Source organism: Artibeus jamaicensis, unplaced genomic scaffold, assembly GCF_021234435.1.
Source record: "Artibeus jamaicensis isolate MK-2021 breed Jamaican fruit bat unplaced genomic scaffold, CSHL_Jam_final contig_332, whole genome shotgun sequence".
NCBI lineage: Eukaryota > Metazoa > Chordata > Mammalia > Chiroptera > Phyllostomidae > Artibeus > Artibeus jamaicensis.
The window spans coordinates 5,124,984-5,150,192 of NW_026521788.1; the positions used below are offsets into that span (position 1 = coordinate 5,124,984).

Consider the following 25,209-nt stretch of genomic DNA (forward strand, 5'->3'; position numbering starts at 1 on the left):
TCGAAAAGAAAAAAAGACAACTCTCTTTGCCAGTGGTATTGATGCATTGGTAAAACACGAAAATTAGGTTGGATGATGGGAAGATAAATGCAGGACTAAGGAAAACACCACTGTTTGTCTAATTCAGCCCAAGGACCACCCACGAAGGCTTAGAAAGTACAGTGCTGTCCAGGAAATCAGAGTAGCACTACCTAGCGTTTCAGAGCAGGGTTTCAAAGTCCGATGAGTTCAAATTCAAACTCTGCCTCTTACTTGTTCTGTGACCATTACATTATTCAACCTCCCAGGAGTCTTAGTTTCATCATTTGCAAAATGGGCAAATAACAGCTACACTTATATGGTTGTCATAAGGATTACATCCTAAGTTCATGTTGATAAAGCCCTTGGCATAGTTGCCTAGTATCTGATGAATACCTGATGAAGAGCAGTACTAAGCCAGCCATAAACGATACCTACCCACCTGCATAGCTTGGGTTACAAAACATCAGAGTGGTACCACAACAAAGTGACTGGAGGAATCAAAGAAGCCAGCTTAGGTTGCTTAGCTTCACAGTTCCTGTTCTTTTGGGAAATTTGTTGGTCAAGACCCTATGATGGGAGTTGAGCACAGGCAGGAAGGGTGTTTTTTTACTTGGGAGTCAAGGATTAAGATACTGTTAGATAGTTAGTACCCATTCTCTAGGCCAGAACAAATCTTATTTTACTTAAATTCTAGCTTTCATTTCTGCCTCATTCTATACATGTTCTGTGCTATATTATTATTACTCAATTTGCCTGGAGAAAATTAGCATACTCTACACACAGTTTTATAGCTGGTTTTTCGCTTCAGGATGTGTTCAGCTGGTGACTGCAGATGGAAGTGCAGAGAGCTTCCCTACTCAGCTTCCAGGGGTAGGACATGATGGGCAGGTGAGCCATAATTCACTCACCTGGTTTCCATCAACATATAAACTTTTTCCAAGTAGAACTTCCATGAGTAGCCCTTGTACTCATAAGCAAACATCCTCAATGCCCATTTCAATTGAGAAAACATGTAGTAGGATTAGTGCTGAAGGTTACTGGGCATGATGATTGTAAGTATATTTCTTTTTGTTTGTTGAACTACCCATTCCCCTGGCTCCAATTTAATTAAAACTGATGTCCTGTAGATACCGATGGCTTCTATCAAGTTGGAAATGGGATTATTTTCCTCACTCAGATAGGGGCACAAATCTTCAGAAACCCCTCTTTTCTTTGTTTTTCTAACTTCGCTTTACTAACTGGACTCAAAAGGAGACCCATATATGTGATTCTCGACCAATTGGGTTTTTAACCCACTCCTTGGTACTTTTCCAAACCAATCTTTTTATAGGCAATAATTTAAATGATTAGGTATATTCTAGACCATACATTAATACTAACTAGGAAGTAACCGTTAAGTGATAACATTTTCCTCAGTTACCAGAATTTAGAATTAGAAAATGATTAAAGTCCACAGGGGGGAGGTACAGGGGCACTGGGGCATCTAGAATGCTCTTCAGCTTGAGGGATTCAAGCTTGTAGGTAACAGAGCATTAGAGACTGCACTTTCTTTGCACACTTCCTTGTGACCCCTGTGCCAGAAATCCCCACATCTCTGGTGAAGGGATGAGCCTGCCTTCTCTCTCATCCAGACATCACAAGCCCCTAATGCTCCCAGGCCAAGAGTAGCTCTCTGTAATTTGATCAAATGGTCCCTATTATGAGCTAATGGCCAAGTCTCAGGCCTGGGATTTATTCCTTATCATCACCTTAACTCACCTTGCAACTTTGAATTCATAACTTTTGCCATTATCTCAGTTTGTCCACTGGTAAAAGAAGAATGAATATTTGCGATCATCAAATAATAATTGCACTTTGCATGGAGAATTCCTGGTGAAATGAGAAGTCATGATTAGCATACACACCAGGGCTATTCAGTTAATATTAATTATCCCATTCATTTCTCACTGTGGCTCAAGGAGGAACGCATTGTTATGCCCTCTGTTTACAGCTGTGGGAACTAAGGCTCAGAGAAATGGACTAATTTGCCCAAAGGTATCAGAACAAGTGAGTTGTGAAGCCAGGCTTCAAACTCGTCTTTAAAGACTGTTCTTTCCACTAGTTAAATTAGACTGTATTTAGTAGGATCCAGAATTCATAGTTCTAAACATTTATCTTGTGTCCAAAGTCTTCTGGGAATGGTGCCCAAAAGATTCTCTGTGACAGGAATTACCATTAATGTCACAGTCAATGACATTTTTTAACTACCCTTTATGTCCTGTCAAGAATATTGGCAGTAACATTTTGCATTCGAGACTCTCTTTCAGCTTCTCAAAGTATTCCCCGTATCTACTGATGCATTTTATTCTCAGAGAAGTACTATGATTCCCCACAGATGAGGTCAAAGAATCTGCCTACTCCATTATAAAATTCCTGACTCTGGATCCAGTGAAATTTGGGGGGGAAGGAAGAGTGTGTTTTTATGCATCTGTGATTCAATTACTTTATTGGATGTTCTTAAGCGAAAGAGTAAGTGTTTGTTACAACAAACCAAACAGTACAGATTCGTTTTCAAGATTAACTACCTTCTCCTTTCTTTCTTCAATCCCACCCTCCCGAAGCTATCTATCCATGGTAATGTACTGGTGTTTAACCTTCTGTTCCAGACTATGGACATCCATGGTTTCAAAGATAATATCATGGGCTGAATCGTGTATTAAAAGGCACTTCTTTCAGTATAACTTTTACCATGTTAAGCACAGGAATCCATCTGAAATTCTCTCACTAACCCTAGAGGCTATTTCTTCCACCCCTGGGGATCGCATACCCGAGTCCCTCTCCCTAGCAATGGGGCTCCCGGCCCGACCATTTACAAACGAGGTTCTCGGGACTAATTGGCACCGGCTGAGCTTGGTATGTTCGTAGTTCGTCACCCATCTGACATGGTAACTATGCATCCTGGTACATAAAAATTGTGAGCCAAATCCGCTCTGCCACCTTAGCCAGCTGCCCATCGACTTCCGCTGAGGGTACTTCGCTGCATTCGTATTGGAGCACCGCGTCTCGGTATACGCGGTACTCCAATACAAATGCAGCGTATCTTCCATTAACCCCTTCCTGCCGTCCTTCTGACAATATAAGAGTGTCTCTTGGGCCCTGTCCTAGAATTGTCTTACATCGTTTCACTTACACTCACATCACATCAATTTTGACATCATAATGTGATTTGCATTGATGTGATGCCGCCATAAGGATGAGAACTATATCAAAGCCTCTGTTGAGTAAATAAAGACCTGATTTTGACTGTGGGCAATGATGGAGGATGGAAAAATCACAGAAAGAGACCAGAAACAATACAAGCTCAGCAGGGAAATTTTAGACATCAAACATTTTTTTTTCAGACACAAAGTACCAAAGGTCACTAGTCTCCCACATCAAATACACAGACAATTTTTTTAAACAAATTCATTTCAGTCTGAGTCTTGAAACAAGTCTGAAATATGTGATTTTGTAAAGAAGATGATACTGGGGTAATTTTAAATTTGTTGCTTTTCAAAAACAAAGGATGGACCATTTGAGACGCCAGACAAGGAAGGCCAATGAAGAAGGGCATCGCTTCCTTCTCTGTCCACATTCAGCACGTGGACTTCAAACGTATCCAGAGGTGTTGACATCTGATTAACTCATCCTGAAATACAAAATGCCCGAATCATACTCACTTGCAGGCCTAAAATGCCACCAGAGGGGCGAAGCAGGCTGCGAAATGTGGCCTTGTGCCAGTTTTTAAAAAGACTCACACTCAGCTAAGGCTGACTAGGGCGCCCTCCTTCACCCGAGATGAGGCTTCTGCATTTATCTCCGCGGGACTTCGACAAAGGAGTGAGGTGTGGCCCAAGGTGCGTGGAATGAGCGCGAAGACCTTCCCGCACCGTGTCCTCCTACGTGAAGAAGGCGGGTTGAGACAGAAGGTTTCGGGCCGAGTTCCCGCCGACTTAACTGGAATAACTCGCTCTCTTTCACATCTGCAGCTGTGTCCTCCTCAGGGAGTTGTCCAGCTAAATGTGATTTTAAACATCTGTCAGCTAAATCAGAACTCCAAATTTAGCACTCGGGAACACTGTGTGGATTTGTGATGCTCGCTGGAGACCACTGGATCCATCCACCACGCTCACGTGGCACAGCGGGCGGGGGGGAGGGGGGGACTCTGCTTGGCGATTTCAGTCCGTAACACGTTTGATTTGCCTGCACATTTATGAACGTTCTGTAAAGGGAAGGAGCGACCATTGACCCGCAAAACACTTTCTGAATTGCTGCAAGGTCAATAGCCAAAAAGGGAAGTCTTTACATTGGGAACATGGACTGTATTCTGATCTAATCATTGCCTGGAATTAAAAAAAAAAAAAAGAAATCCCAGTGGGCTCACTTGTGCTGAATTTCCTGAAACTGTGTTCTCTCTCCGCCTTGAGCTGGCTTTCTGGTCCAGCTATAACTTTGCTCTACTGAACCCATCCAGCAGGAGGAGTTCGGCATAGAGTCACAAATCCAAGTTACACATTTGGAGATGTCACTATGGGACAATCGTCCTTTCCCTCCATTGAATGATGTCTCTGATGGCCTTCACTCAAAGATTCTCTTCGCTGAGGTAGTACCCTGGGTGATTGGCAAGGAATCCTTAGTGCGCAGGGAGGTTTGTAGCCCATGTTATCGGTTCCTGAGGTTATGATGTCCTTGGAGGCAGACACAGGGAGGAATATCCTTGCGGTTCAGTACAGGTTTCCGACAGATGACTTGCCACAGTCAACTGGAACAGGAATTTGCCCTACTTAGGTTAGCACAAAAGCTCACAGCCTCCAATGTCCACTGCTCCATTAAGCCTTCCCTAGTTCTTCAGACAGAGTTGGTTACTCTCTCCTCTGAATTCCCAAGACAGGCTGTGTCTAGCTCTCATCTGGAATTAATGTCCGGTGTTGTTAGGGAGTGTCTTCAAATGCCACTGTGATCTCTAGGGCGGCAAGATGGTATTTGATTTGTCCTGTATCCCCAAGATTAGGACAGAGTGTCCCCAACTGACATTTAATAGATAATGAATGAACGCACCAGGGACTGGCACTGGTTTGAAGGGCATAAGACTATCCCATCAAGAGGCAAGGAGAAGTGGTTTGGGCTTTGGGCTGATGGCCACAGGAGGACCCTCCCCAGGGCACCTTGGACAATCCCCCGTGGATCATGTGTGTATGTGGGCACCTGACCCAGCACACATCTCCCTTCTTGCTGGAAAAAGGGCAGCCTTCTGAGGTACCAAACCCTAGGCGAGGACAGCCAGGAGCTAGGACACAGGGAGAGCAGTGCTGTTTAAATGGGGTTGCTGAGGAGACCAAGCAAGGAGGGGCTCTGCCTCAAAATATCTTCTTTCTGGCACCTGAAATTAGAGTATTTCTAGAAGGCGTGGTAAGTCTTCCCCCTATTCATCCCACCTGCGGGATGGCAGACGTGCCTCGGGAGCCCACATAAGATCATCGTTGAGACTGAAGACTATAGCATCAGACAGATCTGGGTTCAGACTCTTGTCGGTAATTCACATAATCTAGTATCCTGGGGAAATTACTAAACATCTCTGAGCTAACTGGTTAGGTAGTTGAAGGGATTGAATGAGCCACTGTGAGTGGAGAACCTGGAACAAGCACATTTTCAGTATCATCGATTTTATTATCATTACTCTAACTCGTTTGGACTTTTTTGTTGGTGAGTGATAAGAATGAACCAACACTGGCTAAAAAATACAAGTGCATCTCACATAAACTGAGAGCGGGAACGTGCCTGGGCCTCAAAGGGGTACCGTCACCTCTGACGCCTGCTTGACGGTCCTCTCTTGGCTTCTTCTCTTCTCAGGTCCACAGAGTTGTTGGAGAAAACCCGCCCTTCACTCCTAAGCTGACACAGTGCAGATTCAGCTACCCCCAAAAAGATTAATACGAGTCATTTTCCTGGCCTTATTTTCACATTTCTGGGGAAAGACTCAGATCGACTCACCTTGAATCTGGTACTAGTCCTGCTTATTCAGCTGTGGCAGGGGTCAGGCAGAGGTGAGGCAGAGGTCGCAGACATACTTCGGCCTCTCCACTCAGGGCCCCCTTCACTGGGTAAGAGGCTGGCAGAGAGGGAGAGCAGTTGGATGTGTGGAGGAGAAATCGCCTTGACAGGCAGATACTGCAAAGGATACCTTCAAAGTACTAGGAGGTGAAAGTGGGACATTTAGAAATGTGACAGAAAAGTGTGAAATGGCTGTGTGGAAAAAAATGATTGTGTATATGTTATAATCATAACTCTATTCACTTACAAAGGTAAAGATTTATAGGGAACACAGAGAAATTGTTTTTCTATTATGGTGATGATTTTTTAATGGCCCTTGATTTATTAAGAAAACTTTGTTTAATGTGGAAAGCTCCTACAGGATTAATCACCCTTGAGCCTTTGCCACCTAACACCTAAGCAAGGATTAGTTGACAACTGGCTGAGAGCCAGGCCCCAGGGGACAGATCCAGGCCTGGAGGGGAGGAGGGAGGGGACAGAAAAGTACCCGGCGCTGGAGGCAAGCTTCTGGTTTCTGAACAGTGGACAGGGACTGCCACCCTCTCTCCCAAAAAGGCAGCTAAGCTGGTTTAGAGTTCTGAAGCCTCCACAGAATCTTACAGAACATGAGTCAATTCCAGGCCAGAGACAGGGCGACTACAGAAAACTCCTTTGGTAATAAAAAGGCATCTGGAACATCACACAAAGGCAATGCGTGGTTTCCAGGGCAAGGCTGATGCCAACTTCCAAAGCCCCTACAGACATCTTATGGAAACAGCAGCCTCTCGGCCCATTGGCCTCAACACCATTCCCACACAGGGACACCATGAGGACAACCTGGGAAGTCTTCCTTTTTTAATCCTCACCCAAAGATATGCTTATTGATTTTTGAAAGAGAGAGAAATGTTAATGTGAGAGAGAAACATGCACTGGCTCTCTCCCCTGCATGCCTGACAGGAGATTGAACCTGCAGCCTAGGCATGTGCTCTGGGGCGAACCTACAGCCTTTTTGGTGTACGGGACGTTGCTTCAACCCACTGAACCACCCGGCCAGGGCAACTCGGGAAGTCTTTGTATTTAGGATCTCGCATCCTGCTTCCACTAGCCTGAATGTCAAGTTGCTGTTTCTTCTAGCATGTCCCTCAGGGATTGGTTAGGACAGATGGTCACTCTCATGTTAAAGCCAAAAACTCATGAAGCAACTTTGAGAGCGCTGAGAGCTGAATGCCTACCCCAGGGACAGAGCCCTGAGACTCTGGCTGGGACAGTGACCGGGGCTCGGAAATGCAGTGGATAAATCACATCCGCAGCCTCAGCTGTAGAGTAGACACAGTGTTTTTGAAATGGCTCAAGGTGGTGGCCCTGAAACATCACCCAAATATTTCCTTAAACATTTCTTTTATCTTCACCAAAGCTATATAACGCCAAAGCTCCAGAAAAATTCACTGTCACCTAAGGGTTTTGAGTGAGTGTTCAAATTCCAGGCATTAGGAGATCCTGACTTTCAGTGCTAGAGACCCTTCCTTTTTGTGCCATGACTGTTATCTTAACCAAAAACCTCAAAACTGCCAACTTGGGCAATTTCAGCAGCTTATATATAGCCTCAGGCCTCTGTGTCTGTGGAGTGTGGGCCTACAAAGTTATCTATGTAACAAAATCGTCATATATTCAATAAGGTAGTCCATTAATTGAGAACCTACTATGCGCCCAGCAGTGTGCCAGGAGCTGAGTATAAAATGATGAGTAAGACTCAGCCCTGCAGATCTACAGTCCAGTAAGGGAAAAAGGAATCTAAAGAAGCAGTAACAGAACAGGATAATAAATGCTCACAGGGTTAACTGGGTACCTGGCACACCCAAGGGAAATGTAACAGGATATTAAAGGGTCAGAGGAGTTTTCCTAAAGCAAAGACTAGTCCTGCAGAGTCCCGCAGGAAGCAAAGGGAGGGCGCAGATGAAGATGGGGATAAAGACCGAAGTTATCAGACCCCTCAACGGCGGCCTGTGGCCCGCCCCCATCGGGAGGTCCAGCCACGAGCTGAACTGGCAAAGCAGTTCAAGTCCACGTGCTCATGCGGAGAGTTGGACAGTGTGCAGAGCTGGACACGCATGAATAAAAACACAGGCTTTGCTCCCTGCAGGAATGATGACAAAATCAGACTCTCCGATTGGCAGCTAAGAGGACTGACTAAACTTTCTGTCAGAACAAGTTAGTCATTTAAATAGTTTGCCAAATATGTAGAGTGCCTACTATGTGCCAGGTAGCTGGGGAGGAACAATAAAAAAAGATAGCACATGCCCTGGCTGGGTGGCTCAGTGGGTTGGAGCGTTGTCCCACACATCGAAAGGCTGCAAGTTCAATCCCTGGTTGGGGCGTGTTGGGGAGGCAACCCATCGATGTTTCTGTCTCACGTTGATGTTTCTCTCTCCTTTCTCTCCCTTTCTGCCTCTCTGTCTCCCTTCCTCTCTATCTAAAAGCAATAAACATATCCCTGGGTGAGGATTTAAAAACAGATACTACATGACAGGCAGTGGAGAGATGGGGTAGGGTCTGGGGTGGAGGAGAGAAGGCAGGGAAGCTATTGAGCTGGCCAGGCGACCCCAACCACTCACTGGTGGTGTCAGCTCACCAGCTGGTTTGCATCTGCTGACCGGTGACTAGCAACTCCGTCTCTGCTAAGATGAACAGGAATGGACACGCCTGGCAGAAGGGGTCCAATCCAATGGAATAAGCCATTTCTTGCCAGTTGTCTCTGACATGCTTCGAGTGTGGGATCAATGCTCTGGGGGAAGACGCACCATTGGCAGAGGTGTGTAGGCAAGAAAGAAGTTCAGATGACTCGCTCAGATTTCTCCCTGGCCTGTGCCTGAGGTCTGACGAAGCTTAGCTGAAGTACGGAGTGAAGCAATCTTCAAAGGGGCTTCAGAGATTTAAGTTACATGAGCATCTGTCCTAATGCAGAGTTAAGTCAGGAGAAAATGGCAAATACAGAAATGTGTTATTCCAGCTTTGTGTGTTTGTGCATGTGCGTGTTGGTGTGCGTGCGTGGTGTTGGCAGTCGGTGGCTTTAGCAGAGTGTCAGTTCTCTGTCCCTCCCTACCTGATTCTAAAGTGGAGGGAGGAGTGCTGAGAGGTGGGGTTAGAACAAAGGGGTGATGGGATTAAGAAGCACTAATCGATGGTTACAAACCTGCACAAGGTTGTGAGGCACAGCATACGGAATAGAGTTGACAATACTGTAGTAACTGTGTACGGTGCCAGATGGGCACTTGAATTATCAGAGGGAACACTTTGTAACCTATATGAATGTCTGTGTGCTGTGCTAATACCAAACAGTATGGAATGCAAACTGTACTTGAAAAATAAAATTAAAAACAGTAAAGGGGAGATGTTTACCAGGTAGTTACACACCCACCCGATTCATGCTCCATTCTTTGGAACCTCTTGTTGACAGAATTTTAGAGCTGAGGAAGGAATAGAAATTAAATGAGAACCTGTCTACTGGGATGCTTAGCATGTGCTCGGCATATTTTATCCGTGATAACAAAAGTAAAACAACTGTTTCAGATTTCTCTTTTTACACATAAGGAAACTGAGGGACGTAAACAGTGCAAATGAATTGTTCAAAGTCCCACAGCCGCTCATTCCCCTATGTGTAAATTCATGCAAATCTCACCGAGAGCCGGCCTTATGCCAGGCATTGTGTGTGGGGTGCTGGCAAAGCCAAGTTCTAGAAAGCAGTTTTCTGGACGGCCAGTCCAGTGCTCTCCCTTTAAAACCTGGAATTTACGTCTTAGGTATCCAAGTTAGAGGCATCAACTTCCTGTCATCTGTACAAGGTTCTGGAAGAGCAATCTAATTTCTCCGTGACAATCTGTCTCTTCTCCCAGAATATGCAAGCATTTTAATCACTGGCACAATGTAGAGGAAATATTGTAACCTCAAAAGATAAACCTTGTGTGAATTTTAGGTTTACGGCTTTTATAAGAATCAAGGTTGGCAAAATGAAGCAAACCAGAAGAGTCTGAGTGCAGTTTGCTACATTATTCTATTATTATTGTCCGTTCTGTTATGGTAAAGAATGTAACAAGTTAACAAACTTACATGCCTCTCTCACAAGGTATGTCTCAGGCTATTAAAGTTCAGGTTAACAAGGTCATCTGTGGATCATTACCAGGGAACTTGAACTCAGAGGACACAAATGAGTGGTCCCAGGCAAATCCAGCCTTTGGTTACAGTGTTTGCTTTGGCTTGAAGAGTGCTGGGCCACACAAGAGTTTTTAGATTTTTGGATTCCTTCACAACATTAAAAACCAGGAGGTTATTATATAAAAAGAAAGATTAGGGCTTGTACGGAATCCGAAGTTTCTGAGGCACTGAGCCGTTCCTTACGCACTGTCCGCATGAGGTGACGAGGGCTGTGGCCAGGGCAGCCTTTTAAGTCAAGGCAAACAGTCCCACGGCCTCTCCCACACGCTGCTGTCCTCTGTTCCTGCCTGCTTCACTCATTTATGTACCAGGCCCTGCTGGCATTTGAGTTCACGGCCTTCGCTATGTATCAGGGGGTCAAAACCTTTAGTACGTTGCGGAGGCTTCCAACCAATTTTCTCCCAGCATTGAGTGCAAAATGGTTCTGGTGATTAGTGAGATTAGAGTGAAAAAGTGAATTCTCTCCCTAAACATATATGACTGTTCTCTTGTTCTCCAGACGGGTGCTGAGAATAGAGGCGACTGGCAAACATAAGGCTTAGCCTCTCCGGCCACCTCTGGGCTAGTGGGAAAGAGAAATATGTGATTGGAATAGTTTATCCAGAGGTTATGGTGAGTCACGGTAGCATAAAGGTGGGAGCAATCAATTCTACTGAGGAACATTTAAGGAATTTTATTAGAGCAAATAACTGAACTGAATCATCAGGTCCAACAAGGAAAACAGGAAACATTCTAAGGAAAATGGGGCGGTTTCGCACTGTCAGTTGGTAACCCAGGTGTGATGGTTTCCAAACATGACTCCCGAATTCTTGGACATCCATCCCCTGGAGGGAGCAGCCCGTGTTCCTGCCCCCTGTGGGAGCCTGAGTGGCCGTGAATTTTGACTCACAGCGCAGGGAGGAAGTGCTGCTGTACGCCTTCAGACATCGGGGCACAAAAGGGAGTGTACTTGTTTCCCGACGGACCCCTCGCATTTGGAGCCCCGAGCCTCCGTGCTAGCGAACTGCTGCGAGGCCATAAGGAAGTCGCTCCACAGGTCAGGTCGTGCGTGGGTGCTCCAGTCGGCAGTCCTAGCCTTTGAGTCATCACAGCCCAGGCACCAGACATGTGGCTAAATAGTCTGCGGACAATTCCAAGCCCTAAGTGTCACATCACCCCAGTATTTGAGACTTTCCAACTGAGGGCCAGATATTACTGGACAAAAGAGAAATCATACTGGCTGTTCAAATTCTGGTTGTTTTGAGCCACTGAATTCTGACGTAATTTGTTACATAGAAACAATAACCAGAGCTACAGGTTATGGAATTGCTAAAAAGGCCGAAGACAGAGAAGCAACTTACATATTAGCAGCCGCAGGAAACACAGTGCTCCCGTCTCTAGGATAGAAGGACAAAGAAAATACTTGGTATTCATGAGGTTCAGGGTCCAAGGTAACCTGGCAGAAGTTAGAACCAAGGCAAGCCTTCCGGAAAGAGAGAAACAATGGAAAAAAACACAGCTGGAGCGAAGATACTACTCAAAGAACAAGAGGAATACTAGGTTTCTCTCTTCTTCCTGTTTGAACATCTTCTGCTACTGCCTCCCACTGGCCTATCTCGGCCAGAAGCCTAGACAACACAGCCTGCAAGAGTCCGCTCCTTCTAAATACGGAGCAGAGCAAGGGGAGGAAAAAATGGGTCTAAGGAGAACAGGCCCAGAACTAGCACACTAGATATCGAAGAATGAGTGGAAGGTCGCAGGACAGATAAGGAGGGATAAAATTCCAGCAGAGCTGTGGAGGTGTGTGCTCATGCTCAGGAAACTTCCCAAGTTGGGAGGAACCTTGCATTTGGGGTGAAATGGAATAAGTAGATAGTCTCATCCCCACTGTATGGACACGAACACTGCAGCTCAGTGCTGCAGATTAAATATTAATGTCCCCCTCAAACTCATATAATGAAATGTAATCCCCAATGTGATGGTATTTAGAGGTGAGGCCTTTGACAGATGAGTAGGTCATGAATGTGGAGCCCTCATAAGTAAAATTGCTACCCTTGTAACAGAGCCCCCGAGAGCTCCCCTTCCCTTCCTGCTACGTGAAGGCAGAGAAAAGACAAGCATCTATGAAACAGGAAGCAGCTCTTCACCACACAGTGGATCTGCCCACATTGTGATCTTGGACTTGCCAGCCTCCAGAACTCTGAGAAGTAAATTTCTGTTCTTTTTAAGCCACTGAGTCTATGGTATTCTATTACAGCAGCCCAAAGGGTCTAAGCCACTGACAGAGGATAAGTGTCATGAACGTTTGTTGTCTGAGGAGTTATCTGGGTCCCCACATCTTATTTGGGGGAGCCCTCCTTTGTACATGTCTTGGTGGCGGGTGGGGCATTGCCCACCACTATGAAAGCACCTCTGTCAAAGCTGCATGATCCCAATGGATGCCTTTGTCCAGAACTTGGGATCTTCAGTGAGTAGCACAAAGGTAGAGTTAACATTATATTTACAGTCTCAGTGGTAGTGTTTTAGGTCCACTGTGACCAGCTCTGGGTGTCCAGGGGAAGTCTCCTGACCCAACCAGCCTTGATCTTGGCTCTGTGGCCTGATTCATGATCTTCTTCAGCTCCCACTAATTTTCTAAGTCTGGTCCTCCAGACTTCCAGTTAATCCTGGGAACCACCCAACATCTTGCCAACAAATTCCTTTCCTGCTTAAGTTAGATTGAATCAGTGTCTGCTGCTCCCAGTCAGACGAAAGCTCAATAAGAATTCGTGCTCTTAACTGCTCTTTACATTCAATAGCATTTATTTTGGGGGCTATGAGATAGATGTTGAAGTGATAATAAATCCAGACTGAGACACTAGATACATAAATGTGCTGTGGATCTCTTTAAACTCACTAATTATGAAGGGGTATCACTTGATAAAGAAAAAGATTAAACCATCAGCTAACATTTATTAAGTAATGTAATAGTTTCCTATGGCTTCTATTTTTTTTTTTAAAAATGCCACAAACAGTGGCTTAAAAACAACTGTGCATTATCTTAGAATTCTAGAGGTCAGAGGTCAGAAATGGGTCTCACTGGGCTCTCATCAGGGTGTCGGTAAGGTTAGTTTTTTTCTTGAGGCTCTAAGTGAGAATCTACTGTCTCTTGCCTGTTGCAGCTTCTGGAACCTGCCTGCATTCCTTGTCTCATGGCCCCTTCCATTTACAAAGTCAGCAAAGACAGGCTGAGTCTTCTCTATCTCATCACTCTGACCACGAGTCTTCTGCCTTCCTCTTTCACATTTAAAGAACTTGTGATTATATTGAGTCCACAGAGAACAGAGATAATCTTCTTATGTTAAGGTCATCTGATTAGCAATCTTAATTCCATCTGCAACTTTAAATCTTCCTTGTCAGTAAGAAGGTATACTCTTAGGTTCCACGGATTAAGACATAAACATGTTCAGGGAGCCAAAAATTCTGCCCACCACAGAATTTATTGTGATGCTTAATTTTACAGGTCAACTTGACTGGGCTAAAGGATGCCCAGATAGTTGGCAAAGCATTGTATTTCTGGGTGTCTATGAAGATGTTTCTGGAGGAGACTAACATTTGAATTAGTAGATGAAGAAAAGAAGATCACCTTCTCTGGTACAGATGGGCATCATCCAATCCGTTGATGGCCTGAATAGAATAAAAGTAAATGTGCTCTCTCTGCTGCAGCTGAGACACTCACACTCTCCTGCCCTCTGACGTCAGTGGTTCTCGGGCTTTCAGGTTTAAACCAAGATTTACATTATTCCCCCTTCTCCCCTCACCCCAATTCTCAGGCCTTTGGACCCAAACTAAATTACACCACTGCCTTTCTTGGTTCTCCAACGTACAGATGGCACATCATGGGATATCTTGGCCTCCATAACCATGTGAGCCAATTTCTGTAATAAATCTGTTATAAATAAATGCCTATAATAAATACATCTATTCCTATTAAAATTTTATATAAAAATATATAAATATATGTACTCATAAATCCTATTGGTTCTGTTCCTCTGGAGAATGCTAATACTCTTATTGTGCACCAAGTTTTAACATACGTTATACCTAATAATTTTCCTGGTGATGCTTTGCTGGGCAGTGCTGTGGGCTTTGTGTCCAAAGTCCCAGGCATTAATACAAAGTGCTTTACAGGCCATTGTTCCCTCTGAATATATTTCCCCCAGTTACAGGGACTACAGGGAAAGGAGGATAATTAAGAGTAAGGCTGAGCCCTGATTGGTACGGCTAAGTTAGTTGGGTAGTGACCCTCAAAGCTAAAGGTCCCCAGTTCAATTCCCAGTCAGGGCACATACCTGAGTTGCCAGTTCAGTCCCTGGTTGGTGCACATAGCAACCAATCAATGCTTCTCTCTCACATTGATGTTTCTCTCCCTCTCTTCCTCTCTCCATTGCCCTCTCTCTAAAAAACAAATAAATAAAATCTTCAGGAAAAAATAAGGAAAGAATAAGATTGAGGTGTTCTTCTACCCCTGCCCCCAAACCATCTTGATCCCACCATAATTTGCAACAAAACAATAGAAATGACAGTTATTTGGGTCAACTGCCTATCATTTTTGCCTAATTACCACAAAGTAAAATAAGAGTTTGTCAAAACACACGTCAGATTAGCTTGTGTGAGCTTCATTTGATTATAGTGGCAACCTCCATTCTGTACCCTAGACTTCATGGCTGGTTACACATGTATAATGGTTGTCTGCTCACCACTTAAAAACATTAGAGGGTACACTCGGTGTTGGAGACATGGTAAATCATCCAATGCCTGATTTCCTGCCATAAGGAATGGTTTAAGCTGTCACTGCTACTTCAGAGAGTCCATCTATATCCCCACTGTCTTTGCTTCCGACATCCTAACCCTGAAAGGGGTAAGGGGAAGAAGAGCACAATGGGATTTATAAAAACATGATAAAGTCTGTTATGTTTCCTACCTTACTCTCTGGACACATTTAAAAAAAAAGGAAAAAAACATCACCCTCAATTCACAGCAACTGCTGCAAATTATACGACCCTGATTATATGGCAGTACTCCTGGCGGGAAAGCCAGAAGTAGTGAAGGATGGACTTTAGCATGTCCTATGTGTTTATTTATGGTGCAGCACATCATCAAACACCACTTCACAGGCTCTAAGCTGGCAAACTGGAGGACTTGGAAGAGAAATAATGAGCTGAGAGGTTCATGATGTGCGATTAAGAAGTTTGTGATTGGATTTGGAAAATCAGATGGGTCTCCAAGGAAAGAGACCATTTCTGAGCCATTGCACTTAGAACCTTTTTGAGCCCCAGAGCAGATATTTATGGGAGGGGAGAGTGGTTTTTGTCTCAGATCCAGGTTCCGACTCTGATGTACAGAGGGGAGGCCACTTTGCGCTGCAGACCTGAGGTCCTAGAAGAGCCATGATGTCACTTTTTTCTACTGACCGGCCACCACTGAAGCAGCTCTCTATTCTGTCATACTGTAGCTTAATTCTCCCATATGTGGGTCTCAATTCCAGCCAAAACAAAGTCGGCGGGGGATTTTACAGCCGCTGAAACACTCAAGGTGCTGCAGGCTCAATGAGATTGGGAAGATCAGATCAGGGCACATGATTATGAAAATATTAAGAAAAAAAGACAAAGAGAAAGAAAAGGCACCAGGATGTGGGATTTGGAGTTGCCCGGCCTGACGTCTGATTTCCAAATCAAGCCTTTGATCTTCCAGTCAGTGATTTGATGCTCTGGGTGTTCACCTTTGAGATCTTCAGTGCTTTTCTGGCATATGTGATGGAAGAAAGCACCCTCTTCTGGGTGGTAAGCCATGTCCCTAAATTAGGAAGGAGACATTTTAGGATATGAGATCATAAAAGAGGAGATAGTGTTTGAAAAGGAGAAAAAAATTACACACACAATAACATAACTAGGGAAACACAGGATGAATTTGTGGTGAAGCCATTTTCCCATTGCAGATGACACTTTAACCCCGTGAATCCCAGAGTCCTCCCACACACGCGGGGCAGGAAAAGAGCTCTGCCGCTGCCGCCACCACAAAGCCAGGCTGGACCGGAGGCTGAAGGAGGAAGGTCTAGCAACCCTGGGTCAGTGCTCTGCTGCTCAGCTCACAACGCATGATCCCCAGACCCTCCACTGGAGGTCATTCTGTGACTCATCCTCTTTTCCCCGTCAGCACCATGATGCATAAATGCATAACTCTCGGAAGCTCTTCCAGAGTGAACGAACAACGGGGCAGAGCCATCCCACCATGAAAAATGATTTGTGATCATTAGGGGAAGAAAGGGGGGTTGGGCAAAATGTTATGCTAATCAAAGCAGTAACTGTTGTTTCTTCTTCAGCTTTCTTCACCAAAGGCACATGGATTATGATACATTTTCAAGGCTGCTCCAGCCAGGCTCTGAAATGTGCAAATACTTGTTTCATATGGGCAAAGCTGTTTTTTTTTTCGGTGTTGTTTTTTTTTCTTTCTTTCACTGTGGGAAAATGAACTTATTCTCAGTCACCCCTGACATCTGACCACTCAACCGATCACGAGGACACTGCGGTAAACCACAGCTCAACTTGAAATTATCTCTTTTAGGCACGGTTCCTGTGCTTCGGATGGCACTGCCCCTGACTACCCAGCCTCGGCTCTCCCCTGCAGGAGTGGCATTTTTGCTCTCCTTCATCTACTCTAAGCGAAAGGTCTTGCTCTAAAGCCTTTCAATTAGGCCCGTGCTCAAAATAAGCTGAATGCAAAAACTGGGGGCTTTCTCGGCCAAAGCCCCTAGTGGCCCATTTATACATTGTGTCCTCTTTGTAAAAGGTTGGGGAGCATAAAAACTTTACACATCCCGGGGGGAAAAAACAAACAAACAAAAAAAAAGCCTGATTAATATCAGAATGATCCAGCAGGGTTTATACATATTCCTTCTGTTTTAATCATCTTGTTTTCTGTAGCTGTTTTACACCTCCAGTATCCTGCCATCTGCCCACTTTAAAGAAATGCAGCAAAGCAATCCAAAAAACAATGGCTGGAAGGAAATAATTGAATAAACCCAAGAGAGATCGACTTTTCTGCACCCTCCTAGTTACTGCTTCACTCCCTGGAGGGAATAGAGTGTGGGGTAGCCCTCAGGTGCCTGCTGGGGGGGGCCTCAACACCCCCACCCTCGCCCCTGTTGTGCCATTCATTAGGCTAAGGAGAGAGAACTTGGTGTGCAGATCTGGCTGCCCTCTGGGCTGAGGAAGAAGGAGGAGGAGGGTGGGCGGCTCCCTGGGCAGTTCTGTCCTCCTCAGATCTGGGGTGTGCCATTGCAATAGAGGTCAGCATTTGCCAGACAAGTTAAGGCAAGCTGGCAGCATGTGCACCCTGACCGGGCACAGTTCTCCCTCACTTTCTTTCTGCCCAAAACAAGTTAACAGGCCCAAAGAACATGGAAAGGCAGAAAGAAAGCAGTCTTTCCATTTTGTTCAGAAATGCTGGGGAAATCTCAAGCTTAGCAAAGGCTTTATCAGTCTTGGGGGTGGGCCAACGAGCCGGCTGAAATTCAGCTGGCCAGGCCAAATGCAGCTGCTGGCTATTCACGCTTCCCAGAGGGACTTTTCCTCAAGCCCTGATTTAGCCAGCATAGTGGACGGGTAATGTGCCCGTAGCTGCCTAGGGTGATTGCAGAAACAAAGTGACTTTGAATTACAGAGCAGTTCAGGTGGAGACAGAGAACACAGAGAACGCAGAAAACGTTTTCTTTCCAACAGCAAAATGAGGTGTCTGTGAAAGAGCCGCTGGCCTTGCGGAGAGATTATTCTTTAAAGGGACACGGGCAAATGCTTTCAGTGGAACTTGTAGGCTTCGTTACCTGCCTTTCCCCCACAGTTCACAGACAGATAAAAAAATATTTCGTGAATTGGATTTTTCTTGTGAATGAAAACAGCGATGCCCTGGTTTTTAAGGTAACAAGTGTTGCCAAGTTAATGCCGAGCAGACAGAAAGGAGGAAGAGGACTCATCCTCTGCCTCCGGGGCATAGCAAGGAATGTTCAGAAAGGAGCGTCATTCCCTTGATTGTCTGAAGTCACCAGACTGTGCCCGCTGAAAATAGAACTCAAGACTCCCAAATCCCAAAGTCTGATTAATGTCCTTTGAGTAAAACAGTGAAAATAAAATGGATTAGTAAAGGGTCTTGCTGCAAGCCAGCGAGTTCAGAAAGCAAACAGAGCCTCCAGGAAAATGGGCTTTTCTCTAACTAGGCTGACGTCAGATGCCCCTGTGGAAAGGTTCTCAGCGTGAAATTAACATTTGCACAGCAGGTATGTTTGTGATTCTCATCATGTACGTTAAATTAAAATTTAGTGAGTATCCCTACATTCCTGGAACTGTGCATGGTATTTGCCCAAAATTATATGATTTAACCCTCATGGACCTGGTAGGTCATATAATGTTACCACTATTTTCCTAATGAAAACTTAACCTGATTAAAATCCTATTTGATAGGTAAGTGGTAGAACAGGGATTCAAATCTAGGTTTCTTAACTGCCATGTTTAAGAACCACTCAACAGTCTATTTTCTTTTTCTTATATATATATATTTTTCAATTACATTTTACAGTCAGTATTATTCTGTATTAGTTTCAGAGGTGCAGCATAGTCGTTAGAAAATCATCTACTTTACAGAGTAATCCCCGACTGCCTTTTTTTCTTTTTTTTAATAAGATTTTCTTTATTTATGTTTGGAGAAAGGGGAAGAAAGGGAGAAACATCGATGTCAGAGGGAAAAGTTGCCTCTCGCACGCACACGCCCTGACAGGGCTGGGGAGGAGCCCGAAATCCAGGCCGTGCTCTGACCGGGCTGGAACCGGCAAACTTCAGCTTTGCAGAACCATGGCCACCCAACTGAGCCACACCGGTCAGGGCTCAACTGCCTTTTTTCTTTAGCATCTTATCTTGAGTATTCATGTGTAGGTTGACTGTTATAAAGGGTAAACTTATGGAGGAGAAAAATGATGAGCTAAAGCAGAGGTTTCCTTGAATTACCTACATGCAGTGTTTTGCCTAAATGGAGACAGTGGGGTTGGTCATGAAATCACTTCATGCCTCTCAGTTAAATAGTGCGTACATTTGTGAATAAACACTGTGAGGAAAACATCATGTGGCCTGATTAAAATCTAGTCTGGTATTGAAATGCATTACAGTGTCCAGAGGTAAAATAGCTTTGACCATTATCATAGGAAAATAATTGACTTGAAAGGTTGGACATTTAAAGATGTTAGCAAATAGGTGATTCGGTGCTGAGTGCATCCTGACAGTAATTTAGTTAGCACCTTAGTTAGAGGGGCTGGGTGCCGACCTCCCCCAAAATAAACAAAAAGGGCGTGGTGTGATTTTTTTGCTCTCTCTCTTTTCTACCTGTCTTGTTTGACAAAGGCGTGGAATAGGAGAAATAAGGTAAAAGTGCTACAAATAAAGAAGAAAACTGGATGGCACCTGCTCTCAAGGGTCTCCTGGTCCAGAATTGGTAGCAGACAAAGAAAAAAAACGTGATGCTAGATGGAAAAATAAGAAAATATATATAAGGCACAAAAAACAGCTCAGAGGAGGAAATGATTGCCTAGAGAGAGAGTTGGTTGGGAAAAGCTGGAAAGGAGGAAAAATTGAGCTGGAATTTAAAGACTTTGACCAAGTGTGTAATGGAAGAAAAAAGAAAACCTGTACCAAGGCAGCGAGGATGAAACCGGGTGACACAGTTGGGGCCAGGAGGAATCTGAAACTGCTGGAGGGGAGGCCTCGTGTGGGATCAGAGGTGGCTGTGGGTTCCGAACATCAGATTTCAGTTTCCCAAGTTACTCTTTTGGTGGCGAAAAGAATAAATGGTTACTCATCTGATCAACAAAATGAAAGGCTTGTTGTTTCGAAAAAGTGATTAAATAGACAAACTCTTGGCATGACTGATTTTTTTAAGAGGCAGAAATAAGCAGTACTAGATATGAAAAGGGACATTGAAACGGAAAAAGTAAATATTTAAAAGTCATAAGAGAATCACATGAACAACTGTAGGACAATATCATTGAAACCTTAGACACATGAGATAATTTTTAGAAAGCATAAATTACAGAAATTAACTGGAGAAGAAATTAACACTGAATAACCAGGAAGTGAGGGTGGAGAAAATGAGCTCAATAGTTTTGAATATACTACAAACAGTTCTAGCTCCAGAATACTTTATGGGCAAATTTTCCCAAAAATTCAAGGAAGAAATAATAGCTACTCACAAATAACTATCTTAGGGAATAGAAAATAAGAGAAACTCCCCAGCATATTTTAATAAAGCCATTTTAACCCTGACTCAAAGCCAGACGAGGAAAGAACAAGAATCAGTCCCACATAAGAACAATGATGCAAAATTTTTAAATAAATATTAGCAAAAAATCCAAAGTGAGTGTGCATACAAATATCATATATATCTTTTATGGCATGCAAAGATTGTCTAACATTAGAAAGTCAATCATGTAATTTATCGCACTGACATATTATAATAGATAATGGAAAACATTCAGTAAAATTCTGTTCACAATTTAAAAAAAATTTTGCCAACTACTTTGAATGATATCTCCGTGACCTATTAATTATTAAATTTAATTCAGATAAAAGACCATCTAAGCTTTGTATAACAAAGGAGGGGGCTAGGAAACAGAAGAGCAATTAGAGTGGAGACAAGAGAACGAGCCGCAATGGCAACTCCAGGCCGGAGACCCAAACAGCCCAGCCTGGAGAAAAGCCCTGTGGCGAGGGCTGAGCAGAGGGCAGAGTCCGCGTGATTAAGAGGAAAGACTGACAGAAGCCGGTGACAGACTGCATGTGTGAAGAGAGGGGTTGTAATGAGAAGATGGAGTCTCTTATTGACTCCCAGCTTTCTGGACTAGCTGGTTGTATGGAGGGTCGTTCAATGAATCAAAATAGCAACTGTGGTTGAAGGTTTATGTGAAATTAGCAAGGCTCTCTTGTATGAGGGGCAATAACTAGTCACCAGAGCCGAGTATCATCCTGGTAGAAAAGCTTTTGCTCCCTCAGGATTTCAGTTAATATCAGGAGGGAGAGGGACAGAGACAGACAGACAGACAGAGAACTATTGGCTTTTGAAGCCTAAACCGGGCCTGTCTGTTGCCACTTGAATAAATGTTTACTGAACTAGCTGAAAGCTACCAGCAGTTTACGCAGTGTATAAATAAGTAACGGACTGAGGCTTTTGGACACCTAGAATTATAGTAACTAAGAAAAAACAAATATTGGAACTATATAGTAAATCCAGAGTTAAGAAGTGTCTAATAATGGTAATATTAATGATAAAAATATTTTTAACATTGAAATTAGAACAAAGAGGGAAAGCTGTTTTCATTTTTTCAAATCTTGCTTTATCGTGTATTTTATGTTTTTATAAATAGTTGTTACATTTTGGATTAAAACGAAGCTTCCTTTACAACCAATGTAATTTTTGTAGAAAAAACAAAATATATATTTTGGTCCTCAGTGACCACATGCTGACTGCTACCAGAATTGCCTTTTTCACCCCCCTTACTTCTCCAATTTGCCATTTCAACTTGATAATATCCATATATGTTTCACTCATTGTCCTGTAGCTTGAATATGTATCAAAATCTGTAGAAGCAAGCCAAACCAAATGACCATTTTCCTATGTATGTACAAAATGTCAAGAAAGTTAATGACTAATATTTCTACCCGGCCTAGGAAAAGGATCCGCAACACTCCAGAATGGGAGGCCACTTCAAAGCAGTAACATCCTACTGAAAGCAGCAGCGGGCAGCTGCCAAGAGGTTTTGGTAATAGGAAGACCAGTCCTCCCCAAGGCGGATGAGAATGATGACGACTTCATTTGGCTTTAAGGCAATGCATCCGGGTGTGAGCTGGGGAGAGAATGCTGGGAAGGAATGAGCGACCCTTCTAGAGTCGGGGTCATTGTTTCATAATGGACTGGCGCTTGCACTTTAACCTTTGGGCCACCAGGCTACAGATGGCATTACCCAGAAACCAAACCCAGAGCAGAGGGAGAATGAACTAGAACCCTTCCCCAGGAGCAATCTTCTGCTGATCTGGTCCAAATGGCAAGATCCACAGCAGGACAAAGGAACTTTTGAAAGGGACTTGAAAAGAGTTCAGTTACTCTGCGGTTAACCCATCAAAGACATCTTCCTGTAACCCAGAGGACGGCAGGCCTCGACATGTGCTGGCCATTTGGAAAACAGATTCATATGGAGTAGATCAAACATTTCAGGAGAGCCCCTGGCCTTGAAAATATAAAAGCCTTCTGAAAATCATTAAGCAATTCATTGATATTTATTTGCCTACACTGCACTTCAGCAAAGCAAGCAGGGAGATGAGGATGAGAACCATTGACCCAATTTCAGAGGCCCCAGTTCAGGAAAGAAGGATTCCCTTACATGCCTGATTTTTAAGAGCCTTTTAAGAAGACATCCTACCACACAGCTGGCATAGGAAAGCTGTCTTGGCTCCCTTTAACTGTGTATTAGGTTAACAACCACCTCAAGCTTCTTAGAAACCTAGAAATCCCCAGGCAGCTAGAGGAATTCCACAGGGCTAAGAAAAACCTTGCAATCTCAGAGCTTTAAGCAGAAAAGTATTTCCAAACATCCAAATATTTCTCACTCTGTGGCACTTTGTGTAACCCGCTCCCAGCATCATAAAACATGGTGGCTCCACAACATGCCCAGTAATCTGTTCTGCTCAGTGAGCCAAAACCCTTCCATGGCCTGGGTCCAGTGGACCTGGGAATGAACAAGGAGCAAGTTCATATTTTCACATTGGGAGTCACCAGGTACACACACACGTTCTTCCTAAACCAAAGTAACCCGACTGCCTGATGCAGGAGACTTGCCTTGCTCTAAAGCTTAAGGTCGGGCGGGGTCCTTGAAGATTCATGGGCCTCCTAGCCTCCACTCCCCTCTTCCACAGAAGTGAAGTTCCCACCAGTGGAGAAGGGCTCATCAGATTGTCATGAGCCTTACACTTCAGGCTTTCAAACCTTGCCCCAGGGAATGCCAAATGAGGAGTCTTGGAGGCTCCTAGAAGCTGAGCTCAGCTTCTCCCAGAACATTACAGAGGTCGAAAATCTGTCCTCCAATACTCAACACACGTGATCTGAAATTCATGAAGTTCCAAAACTGAAAAAAAAAAAAAAAAAAAAAAAAAAAAAAAAAGAGAGATCCGGCCTTGGTTCTTCTACAAAGCACATACCCAAAGAATGTTTGTTGACTGATGAATCTGTTAGCTACTAAATACAAGAAATACAGTTTGTTTTTTGTACCACATGGCAGTTGAAGTTGCTAGGAAGACATTTGTCCTGTTTGTCATTTAAAAAGTTTTAAAAAATGAATTACCTAACCCTACCTGTGTTTGAAAAATAACTTTCCTCACAAAGCCTTCCCTATAGTGTCCCCTTTGGCATATTTCGGGGAAACATCCATCACTTAGCTTTGAATTGTTAGTTAAATTTTTGTAATCTCCTCCACCTCTCAGTTCCCAAAGGGAAAAATCCGGTCTAATATTTGTTTACTTAAATCTGGGAGGCTAGCTCCCTCAAGTCCTACATAGATTCTTACTCAATAACTGTTTGTTGACTGATCAATTTGTTCATTGATAGATATTAAAAATACAGTCTGGTCTATGCTGTATGGCATCTGAAGTTGTGATGCACAAAAAACATTGTCCTCTGCATCATTTTGTAGCCTGTAGGTGCAAGAAATGTCATTTTAGAAGATCTTTTCTGTGGTTTTGAATTAGCTTTGGACACCAATATTTAAGAGGAAATAATGTATTTTATGCAGCGCAATTAAATAACACATATATAAATATCATCACCACAGATATTGCAACACTGCAGGCATTATCTGTTGATTGGCAGAGATGTTGGTTAATTTCTGATAGGCCCATGACAGCCATTTCTGTAGTAGATAGATGAGTCTTCATTATGACAGATCCTTTGTAGAGAAAGTAGTTGGGTTTTCAAAGTATAAGATCTATTTTTTTGATGCTTTTTCTATTAAGGAAAGAAGGGAAGAAGGAAGGGAGAGAAGAAGGGAAAGGGGGAGAAGAAGGAAGGAAGGAAGGGAAAAGATGAAAGAAAGAGATGAAAGGCAAAGAAATAAAAACAAAAAGAACCTCTTTGTTAAAGTGTCCAGATACATGACTTAACCACTTGTTAACTACTGACATTTGTACACACAGCAAGTGTATTGACATAGGAAATTCTAAAAAAAAGAAAGGAAAGAAGGGAGGAAGAAAGAAAGAAAGAAAGAAAGAAAGAAAGAAAGAAAGAAAGAAAGAAAGAAAGAAAGAAAGAAAGAATTCCAACCTTAAAAATATAACTTGAGGATTCTTCCCTCATAAAACTTTATCAGTGACCACTTTGCCCAGCCAGCTCCAGTTTACTTTCAGAACGAGCCTAAGCAAAGCTCCTTTGGGGGCCAACCTAAACTTTAGGACTTCTAAGTAGCACTTTACTTATCAGTGCTTCAGATGGGGGTGTCCTTCCACAAGAAGCCTGGGAGATGGGTATTTTCAGAAGCTTGAGCTTCTCATAATTGGGACAAAAGCCTCCATCATGGCACGTACTGATTCCTTGTGTCTGACTCTGCAAACACCCTCTCATCTGTCGCTCTGTCGGGGCTGGGACTGTCCTTTGTTTTGCTGGGGGCTGGCACGTGGAGGGGTTTAATACTTATTGTATTAGTTGAACAAATGAATTCTCCTATCAGCCCTATAAAATAACAGCATAATACATTTACTGGAAGAGGAAGTTGAAATGGGAAGTAACTTGCCCATCTCTTGGTGAAGTGCGCACTTGTACCACTTTCTGCCCAGCATCTGCACTGAGCCGTCCAGAGAGAAGGCAACCACTTACCTAGTTACCCTCCCCCCA

At 43.7% G+C, this 25,209-nt stretch overlaps 1 protein-coding gene across 2 annotated transcripts in view; it reads left to right on the top strand.

The window, feature by feature from the left end:
- The window catches only part of RNLS (renalase, FAD dependent amine oxidase), a 332,787-nt gene that overhangs the window by 271,775 nt on the left and 35,803 nt on the right, over positions 1-25,209 (top strand). Inside the window, exon 7 of one of the 2 annotated variants that reach the window (XM_037156646.2) lies at positions 22,002-23,414. The exons of the other annotated variant lie outside the window; for it this stretch is intronic. Coding sequence (XP_037012541.2) covers positions 22,002-22,061 — 60 coding nt within the window. The 3' untranslated portion in view covers positions 22,062-23,414. Of the gene's footprint in view, positions 1-22,001; positions 23,415-25,209 lie in introns of those variants that run through there. 2 annotated transcript variants of the gene reach the window in all.